Below are 14,228 nucleotides of genomic sequence, written 5' to 3' on the forward strand. Positions count from 1 at the left end.
GTGCTGAAACACTGCAACAAGCTGCCCAGGGACCTCTAGAGGTCATCTCATCCAACCCTCTTGCAGTCAGCAGGGACATCCCCAGCTAGATCAGATCACTCAGAGCCCCATCAAGCCTGACCTTGAATGTCTCCAGGGATGGGGCCTCTACCACCTCCCTGAGCAACCTGTTGCAGTATTCCACCATCCCTAATAGTAAAGAACTTCTACCTAGTGTCCAAAGAACTCCTTGCTAATGTCCAAATAACTTCTTCATGTCCAAGAACTGATGTAGTATCAACCCTGATGATGTAGAATTAATCCTGATGATGTAGAATTAATCATACTGTCAGATGGATGTTGCATGCATTATTTTGCCATTGCCAGAAAAATAGCTCTGAGGACATGTAAATAAAATCCTGAATTGTTTCCCAAGTCTGCCACTAATGTTAGGTGTATAAAAAGTCCCAGTTTAAGAAGCATATATTCCACTCTCTGGAGCTAGGAGGTTCAGGCAGCATCATTTGTTTTTTCTTCCTAGTTTCAAACAAGATTAGAGCATGAGGGAGGAGTAAGGACTGGGTCAGATATCTCTATCTACCTTTCTTTATGAAGCTAAATGGAGGGAGGATTATTCTTCTGCTTCCATGGATGGGGGTCCTTTGACAACCTCAGTTGTGTCCACACAGAGAAGAGGTTTGACAATATACAAAGCTCTAATTATTATCTTAATCATGATTTAGAAGCTGTCCAGAAGGTAGAAGCAAAGGGGAGATTTACATATGTGCAGTTTACTGGTGGCTGCTAAGAGCAGTAGAAGTTTAATGCTCTGAAACAGTAATATGTGTGTGTGTGTGTGTGTATGATATTATTTATACCCATATATATATATATATGGGTATAAATAATACCAGAGATGCAGCACTGATCTGAGGCAGACACCTTGCATAGTTGGTTTTGATTTACAGCCTGTGCTGTTGAGAGGAGATATTAATGAATAATTTAGGCATTTTCTAACTGCTGCCTTTGCCTTGATGACATTATGCAATGCTGTCTCTGTTACTACAAAGAGAGAAGCTGATAGTATCTCATAGGTGTTTATTTTGTTTTAATAAATTAACATTTTTAATATTTAATAACCTTTATCAGTGCTTAGCTATTGTTCCAAAGGCAGATCTCCATAGATGGATAGAGATGCACCTGATTCGTTCTGCATGTCATGGTTGGACTCGATGATCTTAGGGATCTTTTCCAACCAGAACAATTCTATGATCCTATAAAATCCCAAGCCAGACCTTCTCTGGGAATCAAGTCCACTTGGGCCAGTGCTAAGCCTGATCTGTTTAGTCATGGTGAGATACCAGTGGGGCTCAGAAATGCACCAGCACAGCGTGCAGCTTCTTGCCTGGAGCTGGTTCACATCTGAACATCAGAAGTAGAGGCTTCTGCCTCCATTTGCTGGGTGTGCGTTGTCTAAGAGAGCCTGGGTTAAACAAAGAATCAAAAGAACACACTTTTTCCTTCTTTTGCTGAGAGAGATTTCAAGCATGCCCCTACCAGCTGCATGCCACTCAGTTCTTTAGTTACATTTACAGGGAATGTCACTCTTGCTTAGGATGAACTGGAGAAGAGAAGGCTTTGGAGGGACATTTTACTACATCCTGTAGTGATAGGATGTCGGGGAATGGAGTGAAGCTTGAGAAAAACAGATTTAGACTGGAGATTATGAAGAAATCCTTTGCAGTGAGGGTGGGGAGAAACTGGAACAGGTTGCCCAAGGAGGTTGTGGATGCCTCTTCCCTGGAGGTGTTCAAGGCCAGGTTGGATGAGGCCTTGGGCAAGCTGGGCTAGTGGGAGGTGTCCCTGCCTATGACTGGGAGGCTGTAACTGGATGTTCTTTAGGGCCCTTTTCAACCCAGACCATTCTATGAATCTATGAACTGCCCCTGTAGCATTTTATTTTCTCCCATTTTGCAACCTAACAGATGTTCCTGCTCCTTTCTGTTACACAGGATGGCCAAGGATGTGCTGCAGAAGCAAGCCAGCACTAAACCCTTATCAGAGAGATCCTCCTCTCTCCCACACTGTGTACCATTCACATGGTATGGAGAGAGTGGCAAGGGATCCAATTCTTCCAGCAACCTGCCGTCGCCCACCAGCTCAACCGAACCTTCCTCTGAAAACATAAGTCCAGCTAAAAAAGGGTCAAAGGTAGAACATCAAAGCTACCTTCTTCCCACCCTGCTGAGTGGCATAATTGGCTTCCTGTTTCTGGAAAGAAAGAACAGGCCAATCTATGACTACTACAACAAACAGTGCATGGTGTTCATTGTATGGGAACAGCTCATCCAAACAGAACATCTCTGTCCTTGTACCATTCGCATTCTACCTTTTTGACTGTCTCAGTGTTCATGAATTCAGTGACCTAACCCTGGTGTGCTGCACCATAACAGAAAGCAAAGTGGTGCCAGTGGAAATGAGCATTTGGATCCACTGAGCAAATGCTGGGTTTGTGTGTTCAGTGCTGGGTATTTTCTGCATTCTTCAGAACTGATGAGGGGAAAACCTGCCTGCGTTCAGCAGAGGTGTTTGCAAGTGAGGAAATGCTGTATGCTGTCAGTCATCTGCCTTCTTCTCCCCCCCCAGTAATTAAATCTGTTTGTCATGCATGCTGGATGTTGGATTTAATTCTTTATTTGAAGTGGAAATCTGAACTATTGCAGTTTAATAGCTCTCTGTGTGATTCCTTTCTATGTGCATGAATGTTGCAGCATGATGACTCCTCCAATAACCCTTAGTTACAGCAAACTACTTTGCTTTGTTTTCACTTCTGGGAAGTATTTCTCTGCCTCATTCTTCTTCTGACTTGCAGCAGTTGACTTTTTATCTTGGTCTGGTAAAAAGAAGCAGGTATGGTTCTTCACTTTATGTACAGGAATATGAATGAGAAATGCGATTTCTCTGTCCTCTACAAACACCTGTGTATAATAGCAGTGTCCACAGACTTTTCTTATTCTCTTGGTTCCAAGAGTTGGTGATGCCTTACTTCTGCTGTGCACCAAGCTCATAGCTGTGTTTGGCGTGGTAGGAGGTGCAAGAAAAGGTTGAGAAGGCCAGAGCAGATCAATCAAGAATACCACAGATGAAATCTTTGATGATTAAAGGGAAGCTAACTGGTTACCTCATTTATTTAGAGGTGAGACACTGGAACAAGTTGCCCAGGGACATTGTGGATGCCTCCTCCCAAGAGGTGTTCAAGGCCAGGTTGGATGAGGCCCTGAGCAACCTGCTCTAGTGGAAGGTGTCCCTGCCCATGGCAGGGGCGCTGGAACTAAATGATCTTTAAGGTCCCTTCCAACCCAAACCATTCTACGAACCTATGATTCTTTTGAAAAAGGAAGGTAAGAATGAGATTTGCAAATCCTGTTTGTAGTACCAAACAAAGATTGTGTGAAAGTGATTTTCAAATGGAGGGGAAAGAGGCACCTTCTTGTACAGATTGTGTGAGTATGAGGCTTTTGGGAAGAGGTTTATCCTGCTATTGCAATTACTAGTAGGCATTGGCTGTCTTGTGTTTATCCTTAAATTCATTAAAGACTTAAATCCTTAAATTCATTAAAGACTTAAATTCATCATAAAGCTGAAGCTTGGCACAAAATAGAGGTGAAAGGAAAATCAGAGTGCTTAAAAAAAGCAAAACAGTGTTCTTCACACAACAGGAGGTAGAGTGGTTGAAGTCCTGCTCTAACAACACTGTGGGGGCTACAAGTTTGCATATTAAGGAAGCTGCTCGGATTTGCTTCTCCTGTATAAAGAGCTGCGAGAAGCAGAACAGGAATTCTGAATGTAGGCGTGAGAAGAGTGGTCACAAAGCCATTTTGACATTCCCTGTAAAGTTTACAAGCTCTTAAATTAACAATTCCTGTACTGCTCTTCAGGTTTTCAAGGCACAGTTTGTTACCACTTTTCAGTTGCAGCAAACCTTGGAGAATGAACACTATATTTTTGGAAGGCTTCTTGTTTTCAGGAGAGATAGGTCAGATATCTTTGGGTGAGATAAAAGAATAACCTTCCTAATGTTGTTTTTAGTTTTGATGTTTGATTCTATGTTTAATTGAATGTCAAAGGTGAATTTAATTTGGTCTTCATTTAGATGTTAGGCTAGAGATGAAAGGGCTCTACATCATCAGCTGTATATTCAAGGTAAATCAAATATCCTGGTCTCCTTAATTGTTTACAGATCCTGGGTTTTTATGGTTCTTACTCTAATGTGAAATATTAGTTAATTTTTTGTTGTATTCTGATAGTAATTTTACTGTATTCCTGGGGAAAAGATCTCTGCATGCTTCTGCTGTCCTTTGCTGTTTGGTGTGATGTCTGCCATTGCATTGTTACCAAAAAACAGGGGTTGTTCTGTTGTTAGCTCAGTAAATAACACTGTCCAAAGATCTCTTTTACCTTCAGTTTCTTCTAAAAATATGGGAAAAGAGGGAGGATCTTTCTCCTAGGAGATGATTTGGGACTCAAACATGGATTCACAGGACCTTCTTCTTGTTCTTTCAATAGCAGTTTTCATTTCTCTCTGCTAATTAATCTTCTGTCCTGTTCTTTGTGCTACTGCCTGTGCTGTGCTTGTCCTAAATACTTGGAGGACAGTAAAATGCTAGTGATTAACCCATGGAAGCAGTAATTTAGCTCCAGGATGAGAGCCAGCATCTTAAGAGGGAGTCTGGAAATTGCTTCCAGACCCCACTGAGGCATTAAACTGGCAAAGACATCTCTTGAAGTACGCAGTGGTAAAAATACTGCATATCCTAGAAATATTAATGCCAAAACCCAGGCTCCTTCCATGTGTGTTGTGTCAGCTGGAAATCACTCCTGAACTATGCCAGCCTGGAGGACAGAAAGCAAATGTCCCTTGTAGAAGCACATATGAGGTTGTTTATTCATTCAGACTCCTTTGTTTTCTCCACAGAATTTCACGTTCAACGATGATTTCAGTCCCAGCAGCACGAGCTCAGCTGATTTGAGTGGCTTAGGAGCAGAACCTAAACCCCCAGGTTTCTCACATTCCTTGGCACTGTCTTCAGATGAGGTATGCTGGTGGAATTGGTTTAAGATGGGATACAGATTTTTTTTTCTTTGATACTCAAATAATAAAGGGATATTTTTTTAGGGAGTAGAATGGGAAAAGGAAATTAATCTCAGTTTCTAGATGATGATTTTCTTGTTCATTTAATAATGAGTCAAAATAAAGGTCCTGTGGCATTATCATGGGAAAACAGAGTGAAATTGGTCTCCTAAAAGATGCTGTCTCCTCATACATTCTTCTACATTGTAAATATGTACCTGTGGGCCCATAGGTGTAGATATACCTACACTGAACTGGATGGAATTGAGACAGTTACGAGAAAACAAAGATACAGGGTGGTTTGGTCCATCTAGTTGATCTGCAAGGCACCTTCCCCTGGACTGATTTTTCCCCTGATAAAACAATGCCAAGCTGCAGCTGCAGTAATTGTGTGTTACTGTACCTGAGTGTATGTACCTTGATTAGAATGTCTATGTGTCAATCCACTCTGCATGCTTTCTGCTTGCTTTGCACAGTGGATTTGAATTCAGTTACTTCAAACCAGAGGTTTTCTAAACAGTGGCAATGTGAAAAAGCATTCCAGACCTTGGGAACTGGTGACAGCCTGTGCCTGTGTTCTTCACAGGCAGTCCGGGAGAATTTTACAGGTCCCCTATGAAGACAAGCTGAGAGAGTTGGGGTTCTTCAGCCTGCAGAAGTGAAGGCTTCAGGGAGACCTTAGAGCAGCCTATCAGAATTTGAAATGGGCATCCAGGAGAGCTGGAGAGGGACTTTTTACAGAGGAATGGAGTGAACGGCACAAGGGGTAATGGCTTCAGACTGGAAGAAGCTGGCTTGAGGTTAGACATGAGGAAGCAATTCCTCATGAGGGTGGTGAAGCACTGGAACAGGTTGCCCAGAGAAGTTGTGGAGGCTGCAGCCCTGGCACCATTCAAAGGCTGGGGACTTGATCCAGCTGGTTTAGTAGGAGGTGTCCCTACCAGTGGCAGGGGGTTGGAACTGGATGATCTTTAAAATCCCTTCCAACCCCAAACCATTCCATGATTTTCTATGTGACATTTGAGCCAGGCTTTTTTTTCAAGAGCGGAGGAACTTGAAGTATCTATGTCCTCCTTGTTTTTAATGATAGTTAGGTTTGTTCTCTTCCTGCCTGCATGCTTTGCATGGATTTAAAGAATGAGAGCTGCTCCATGCAACCCTACAGACCAAAGTGCAAGGCTCCAAATCCAACCGTTCCATGGAGGTTACTGACTGCAGGTGGTAAAGGACAAACACTACAACAAGCATTTCCATCTCTTACCACATTTCCTTCCCCTCACTTTGTGTATTTTATTGTGGCAAGGCCTCGTTCCCAGCAGCATGGAATTAAGAGCCTGAAAATGTTTTCATTCTGCTTGTTCACCTCTCTGCTTTATCACTTCTAAAATAATCAAGCCTCAACAGGTCTAAAAAAATGAATTTTCTCCATCCTCTCCTGTCTGCCAAACAGATCAGGAAGTGTGTTCAGCAAGAGGTGTGGTGGAAACCTTCACAGCCACCCTGGCAGGGGACTAGGCCAGTGTTGCTCTTCAGCCTCCCATAGCTGCCAGCATTCCCTTTCTGGTATTTCCAGCAGATCTGACCTGAGCATTTGAAGGATGACAAAAATGAGAGGATGGGGAGGAAGCCATATTCTTCAGGTTCTCCTCTAAGGAGCTTTTGCTCTTGGAGCCATCAGGAAGGACCCCACCAGTTCTAGGCTGTCCAGACCAGGAACTCCAGGAGGGTTTGGTTGACAGTTTAGAGGTTTAGCTGCCAAGTCATGTGTGTGCTGAGCTTTCAGCATAGCTTCTCTGCTTCTGGAAAGATTTTTGATTTAAAGAGATCCCTTTGGTTTTGAGTGGCCCTCTCTGTTTGCAAATCTCAGTGCTGCCCTTGCCTGAACTTTGACATGCTGTTACGTGTTCTGTACTTTGTTTCTATAATGCTTTTCTTTCCCATTTCTTTGTTGCTCCCTCACTCAGAGCCTGGATATGATTGATGATGAGGTGAGATACTAGTGTGCCGTTGTGGTGTATCGTGTGACCGTGGCGTGCCGACGTGGTGTCCCCGTTCCCAGAGTCACGTTCCTCATGTCATGCCTGTGGTGTGGCAAATCCTCTTGTTCCAGCACAGCACACAGATGTCACCGCCTCCTCTCTCCTTCTCTGCAGTTCCCCTCTCCTCTCTGCTAGGAGATTTCAAAGCCGTTGCAAATTGCAGTTTTTACAGCGTGCTGGAAGGTGGAGCAAATCCAGCAGTCCACGCGTCAGCTGCACTGAGCTCCTGCTGGTGATAGGAGAAGGAAAAGATGGTGCTTAAACTGTCTTCTCCTCAGCCCTGAGAACTGGGCAGAGGGAAGCTGAGAGCTCCCAGCATCATCTCACTCCTTTGTAAAAGTTGCTCTAACAGCAGACAGCTGCTGCAGGCTTTAGCAGCTGCTTTGCTGACTATGGCTGGGATAGAGTAGCTTTTGTTCCGGGCCCCACTGGCATAGCCCTGGGTGGAATAAACTGGCAGAGCAGGGACATGGGACTTCTCCAGCAGCTGGCACCCCACCTGCCCCTCCTGGTGCTGTGTTTGTGCTCTCTGCAGCAGCAGCACAAGGTGAGGAGAGCAGGGCCAGGGCTGTGGGACAGCTGTGCATTCCTTACTGCTCCTCTGTGTCATCTCATAGTCTTCCATAAACAGCATAACTCTCAGTGGCTGTTTGATGTCATCACTTTGATCTTCAGAGTGGTTTCCTGAGGGTTTTTTCCCTGCTCAATTTCTTGGTCCATAGCTTAAACAACTCTGTGAATAAGCCTGTGAAGTGGGATGCAGTATTCATTGCATCCCTTAGAAATGTTGCAATTTGAAGGAGAGGAAGTGGGAGCATACCTGGTTGGAATGGTGTCAGCTGGGCATTTCAGTCCCTCTTTGGGTTCAAAGGAATGCCAGCTCCTTTCTTTTCTTCTGTCTATAGATAGAAGACTTCTTGGGTACCTTGTACCAACCCTTAGATACCAGGTTAGATTCAGATGGGGTAGAGTGGTGTGAAACTGTTATGACTGCAGTGTAAAGCTAGCACAGCTACCTCTGCTCTGATGCTGGTGGCTTGTACAGAAGAATGCTGTTCCTCACCCACCTTACCTACCATTAACAAGACAGTATGGCTTTGTCACAGATCCTGGATGAGGGGCAGTCACCTAAGCACAGCCAGTGCCAGAGCCGTGCCGTTCAGGAGTGGAGCGTGCAGCAGGTGTCCCACTGGCTGATGAGCCTCAACCTGGAGCAGTATGTGTCTGAATTCAGCGCCCAGAATGTTAATGGGGAGTATCTCCTTCAGCTGGATGGCAGCAAGCTCAAGGTAAATGGCTGGAATTCAAGAAAAACTAATCTTTGTTGTCACTTAGGTAAGACTTCAGCCAGCAGCAGTGACTCCATGTCTGTGAGGTGGTGCTGGGCTAGAATAGCAAACACAGAGCAGAAAGCCACCGCAGCACCTTCAGGAATTCCCACGTGCACTTGGATCCTGAAGCTTCAGAAGCAGTGATGAAAAGTTGAAGGAAAGTCTGTCCTTTGCCTTCTGAAAACTCTGGCTGTGTAAAATGTGCCCTTATTTGCATAAATCACACAGCAGCACATTAGGCGCTGTTTGCGTGCACAGATTTCTCATCCAGCTCTGGCTGGTGATCCAGAGAAGACAGTAAACAGACATAAATCAAAAGCAGCAACTGGAAAATGGATTAGTGAGGTACTGGAGGTATGAGTTGATACCAGTAGAGCTAAATGAAATGGGTTGCCCAGGGAAGCTGCGGACACCTGATCCCTGGAAGTGTTTTAAGACCAGGCTGGATGAAGCTATGAGCAATCTGGTTGAGTGGAAGGTGTCCCTGCCCATGGCAAAGGGGTTGGAACTAGATGATGTCTAAGGTCTCTTCCAACACAAACCATTCCACGATTCTATGATAAATCCAGCTGTGATGGTTGAAGTGTGCCATGGTTCTTGTAGTGAAAATATGAGCCTGCTTTTGTCAAAAATAATTACAGGAGGGGGTTGTGGGAAGCTCGGCAGATCTGAAAGTCCAAGTTTGATGTTTCCTTCCTGAAATTTTTTGCTGGCGTTTCACTAACTCTGGGGGTTTTAGAAGAGTGAACTTTTGTCTAAGGCATAGCAGTGAGAGTTAGGGAAGTCTTAGAATCACAGAATCCTTTCATTTGAAAAGACCTTTAAGATCATCAGGTCCAACCATCTTGTTCTATGTCAGCTTAGATGACTTCAGGCAAATAGTTTAACCTTTATTTGCCTCATTTAATCAATGAAATTGGCATTGGTAGTGCAATGGGATGTAATTCTTTGATACTCCAGAAGTGGAAGGCGTGGCAAGTAGTACAGTAGTACATGGCAAGTGTGTTCCTTGCATAGCATTTATGTCTCTGAATGTGTCTCAGATTGTTAGAGTCTTCTTTGGCTGTGGAGGTGTTAGGTTGCTGGTGTAGTTTTTACAGAACAGCACTTTAAGAAGAGGAAGAGGAGGGATTCTGGTTGAAGTCTCTTCCAACCAAAACTATTCTATGATTCTACCTAAGAAAAGTTATTACTGGAATAGAAAAAAGATGGAGATAAAAGGTATGAAATTGTCTTATACTTTTGCTTTCCCCACCTCAGGCTCTCGGTATGACATCTTCCCAGGACAGAGCAGTCATTAAAAAAAAACTAAAGGAAATGAAAGCATCCTTGGAGAAAGCTCGCAAAGCTCAAGAGAAGATGGAGAAGCAAAGGGAAAAGCTGCGGAGGAAGGAACAAGAGCAGCTGCAGAGGAAATCGAAGAAGCCAGACAAGTGTTCGTCAGATGCGACAGAGGGCACCAACGAGCAGTGACAGGCAGCTGCCCTGTGGGCAGGTGGAGGCACCTCAAGGGAAAAGAAACTCAGATCACTCTGGTGCCTCTGCAGCTTCCTTGTGCTGCTTCCAGGAGGTGTGCACAGCGAAGTGGGGCTGTACATAGAGTTCCCTGCCAGGTCTCCATTGTGTAGGTTCCTTTTCCCTCATACCCACTCCCACGCCTTGGCGGTGCCGTGTGGCATGAGCCCAGCCCCTCGGATTGTTTCATTGTTGTTGACAGCTGACCGATTTCATGTTCATGTGGCAATGTTTCCTTCCAAACTTCTCTGTTGAGCTCTGTGTGTTTGGTCACGTCAGTAACCAGCATGATGCCGAGGAGCACGGTCCACTGCTTCACCTCTTCTGAACAGGGTAGCCAGTCAGAAGGACTGGGGGACCTTTCTTCAGCTGGATAGAAGGAGTTGTTCTCTGTCTGGTAAGAGTTGACTTCACTTTCTAACTGGAAGTTCAGATTCTTCCCAGTGTTTGGATACTCAACTCTGTCAACCGGAGTAAGCTTCATCTTGGCCAGTACCTTGAAGCAACACTGCTCTGGAAACACAACTGTTCAGTGACTTCTAATCACACACTGGAGATCAAGCCAGGAAAGTCAATATCTATCCTGGGCCAGAGACAGGAGATGGAACTCTATTAACTGCACAATAGCTAACCCAGGAAGGAGGCAAAGCCTTAACTGATTCTGTGGGTTTACATAGAGATCTGAGGATAACATTTATCCTGCAGGTATCTGAGCAAGGAGGAATCTCTCACAGCCTGTAGATCTGTACAAATCTCCTTGTGCTCCTGGTGTGTAAGCAACTTTCTTATAGTGCACTCTGCTTTCTTTTTCATGTGTTTTGAACAGGCACCTGGGCTTATTTTCTTTCAGGGTTTGGGTGGGTTTTTTCCCCTCCCCAAGAAAATCACCACATCTTCAGATTCCTTCTCCAGGAAGCACTGTGGAGAACAAAAGCTTTGTGCTGCACTGTTATGAAGCTGTTGTTAGAAATGGTTGTCAAACTTGAGTGTGCTGAAGAGGTGTAGTTTTTACAGAACAGCACTTTAAGAAGAGGAAGAGGAGGGATTCTGGTTGAATTGTGTACATTGTTTTTAAAATCAATGTTGCCGTGGAGGTGATGGTTACAAACTAATCCAAAGCTGCCATCTGTTAACTGGTTGGATTGATGTTTGAAGAATATCCCCACAAACCCCAGAATTTTGGGGCCTAGGCTCTAGAATGTTTTGATGGCTTAGCAGTGGTCATGTTCCATCCTTCAGAGATTCCTCTCTTCCTGGTCCATGAGGCCATTGGCAAAGCCTGCAGTGTAGTTCTGGCTGTGTCACTAGCAATGTAGAGCTGGCACTGCAAGGTGTCACTGCCTCTTAAAAGCAGAGTATTCAGTATTTCTTCAGAAGAATGGAGAGACACCAGGCAAACACCCACAATGAGAAGCCAGAGGTGTTAGCTTCCTGCTTTGTAGTCAAACTCAATGCCCTTTCACAGCATCACAGAATGGTAGGGGTTGGAAGGGACTTTGTAAGATCATCGAGTCCAATCCCCCTGCCAGAGCAGTCTTCACTTAGCTAGGCCAACATAGAAGTCATTTAAGATCAGGTTGGGATCCTGAACTTAAAACTTTGCCAGTCTAAAAAAATGCAAATGCTGGGAATCTCCTGAAGAAAATACTTGGTTTAGTTGGGCTTGACTTCTCTGGCTCTGTACTTGATGGCATTCAGATTTGTTTCTGAAGTTCACATGTGGAATGGGTGGGGTGCAGTATTTACAGCTCAATTGCTTTTCATCCTGAGAATTAACTTCTTTGACAAGTAAAACGGTTTGTGGACTGAGAGAGCCTTGTTCCTTCAAAATTAACACACACCAGATCTAGTTAGCCTTAGCTTTCTTTTTCCTTCCAAATCCAGTTCCTACACCTTTCTGATGTATATTTTCTTCAGGTCTGAAAATTAAATTGCCCTAGAAGATAGTTCCTCCCATTCCTAAAGGCTTGGGATATTTTTGTTGAGATAGGGAAAACAAACCAAAACCAAAAGAACCCAAAAAAAACTTGCTAACAAGAACTCCACATTGCAGTGAATCTTTCTTTGCTCTTTGTAGGAGAAAATAATGACAGAATTTTTTTTTTTTAACATGCTTGTAAAACGAGCATTTTGCTATTTTAGGAGGTCATCCATGTATATGTGAGTAAGAGAGAAATGATCTGGGAAAACTGGAAACTTACCTATTTTAAATACAATGTTGATAAATGCATTCAGTGATTGGTTTTAATTTAGATGACGTTTAAACTGTAGCAATGTTTTAAGTGGTTTCTATATGGTCATCCAAGGTGTGGTGTCCCTGGTTCATGTTGGGTTTGTGGAAAGCTGAGGAGACTTGCTTGGCAGTTCCAGGTTGAGTTTTCATCCTTGCTGCTTAGAACTGTGCCTGCTTAATCCCTTGGGAAAGCAGAGTCTTGTCCTGCAGAGTAACTGGTTGGACTTGATGATCTTGGAAGCCTCTTCCAACCTGGTTGATTCTGTGATTGGGCTTCAATCGTTCAGGTATTCAGGGAGGTTTTGTTGCTTTGTGCTAAGGTTGTTTTGCTTTTCACAGAGTGTTAAGGGAGAGACCTTGAAAGATCGAGTCCAACCCCCCTGCATGAGCAGGCTAAAAAAACCAAACAACAAAAACCTAACTTAAAAAAACCCCAAACAAACAAAAAACCAAACCAACCAAACAAAAATCCTTAAAACTAAGTTTAAAAAAAAAAAAAAAAAAACAACAAAACCTAATTTGAAAAAAATCCAACAAAAAACTAAGTTTAAAAAAATCAAATAAGAAAACTAACTTTAAACAAAATCCTACCTTTAAAAAAATCCTAACTTGAATAAACCCCTCACAGCTTGAATTTCAATGAAAACCCCGAATGTATTTTGATCAGCAGATGAAAACTGAGCAAGCAGAGCACTTCCAAGAGTTTTGCTGCTGTGTCTGTTACTGCATTCAGTGTGGTCACTCCCGGCTGGAGTGCTAACAGCAGGGGTAAAGCACAGTTAGAAACGCTGGTTCCTGTTCTCCAAGACCTTCCAAGTTGTCTTGTATTTGTTCTCCTTGTGTTGTGTGACAGCACACATGAAACAGAAGATGTGGATTTCTTGTCATTCTCAAACTCCCTGTAAATCAGTGGCAGTTCAGAGTAATGTGGGGTTTGATGTCACAACAGAAACAAGTCCCTGGAAAGCCTTTGTCTTTTGGCTCACCTGCAGCTGGAACTCTCATCTGTTTGTTGCTCCGTATTTATTCGTGGGGTTAAAGCTTTTGACCTGCCTGCCCACCTTTAAACAGCTATGCTGGCAGTGTGGGGTTTCCAGGCCTCCAGCCATGTTTCTGTGCCATCTTTACACCCAGACAACCACCCTGGTCACTTCTCCCTGGTTCTGTAACCTCTAATTCTGCTCATTGTTGTGGTGCTGCTAAGTTGCGAATATTTGGAGCCTCTCAAAGGGTGAAGGAAGGAGATGTAGCAAAAAGTGGTACTCTGAAACAGAGAGAAAGTAGGAGTCCACAGGTTACTTCAGTCCTAACAAATCCTAGTGTTTGTACTGGGATTGTGGAGTGGTGGCTCTTGCTCTGTCCAAACCAGACAAGCATTCCTTGCTTCCAGCTCATATTTGTTGAGGTACTGCACCCGTGTGACTTCTGTGTTAAAATCCCAGCTTGGGTTGGATCTGTCCAGGCAGACCAGGATCAAGGTATGAGGAAGGTGCAGTGCACAGTGTTGTCCACTGCTGTCTGCATTTCACTCCCCTCTCTGAAGAGGTGTGGTGGGAGTCACTGTAAGTGGAGCCTGTTCTAGATCACAGGTTAGAATTGCACAGTGTGACAGAGGCCAGTGATAAAAGCTGAGCAGAGTTAGGTGATGTTTGCATCTCAGTGTTTGCTGTGCCATGACTGTAGTCTGCTGCAGGCCTTCCACATGAATCAAGTTTCTGCTGGAATTACTGAGCAGCTTTCTCCTGAAGCCTACCACTCCTCAACTCTGATCAACATTCAGAGGTGCTTGACACTGAGCACCAGGGTTCCTGACACTCATCACTCCCATCGAAGTCCTCCTGAGCAGCTCCATCGTCACCTCCTGGCACACATGCTGGTGAGTAAGAGGTGGGCAATGCTGTGTGGTTTTGGGGAATGAGTTGTGTCCTAGTTTTCCATCAGGGAAAGAAACACCACTCCTGTCAGTGGGTGCAGAATCCAGTTCTGCAGTAGGAAGGAAG

General features: G+C 44.1%; 1 protein-coding gene across 3 annotated transcripts in view; it reads left to right on the forward strand.

Annotated features, from left to right (window-relative positions):
* The window catches only part of PPP1R9A (protein phosphatase 1 regulatory subunit 9A), a 128,176-nt gene extending 117,928 nt beyond the window's left edge, over nucleotides 1-10,248 (forward strand). Inside the window, exons 15-19 of one of the 3 annotated variants that reach the window (XM_054384739.1) lie at nucleotides 1,992-2,190; nucleotides 4,955-5,074; nucleotides 7,075-7,098; nucleotides 8,256-8,438; nucleotides 9,741-10,248. In XM_054384739.1, coding sequence (XP_054240714.1) covers nucleotides 1,992-2,190; nucleotides 4,955-5,074; nucleotides 7,075-7,098; nucleotides 8,256-8,438; nucleotides 9,741-9,953 — 739 coding nt within the window. In that variant the 3' untranslated portion in view covers nucleotides 9,954-10,248. The remainder of the gene's footprint in view (nucleotides 1-1,991; nucleotides 2,191-4,954; nucleotides 5,075-7,074; nucleotides 7,099-8,255; nucleotides 8,439-9,740) is intronic. The other 2 variants (XM_054384742.1, XM_054384741.1) reach the window with 2 other exon arrangements.
* The last annotated feature ends 3,980 nt before the right edge of the window (nucleotides 10,249-14,228 follow it).

Source organism: Indicator indicator, chromosome 11 (genome assembly GCF_027791375.1).
Source record: "Indicator indicator isolate 239-I01 chromosome 11, UM_Iind_1.1, whole genome shotgun sequence".
Lineage (NCBI taxonomy): Eukaryota > Metazoa > Chordata > Aves > Piciformes > Indicatoridae > Indicator > Indicator indicator.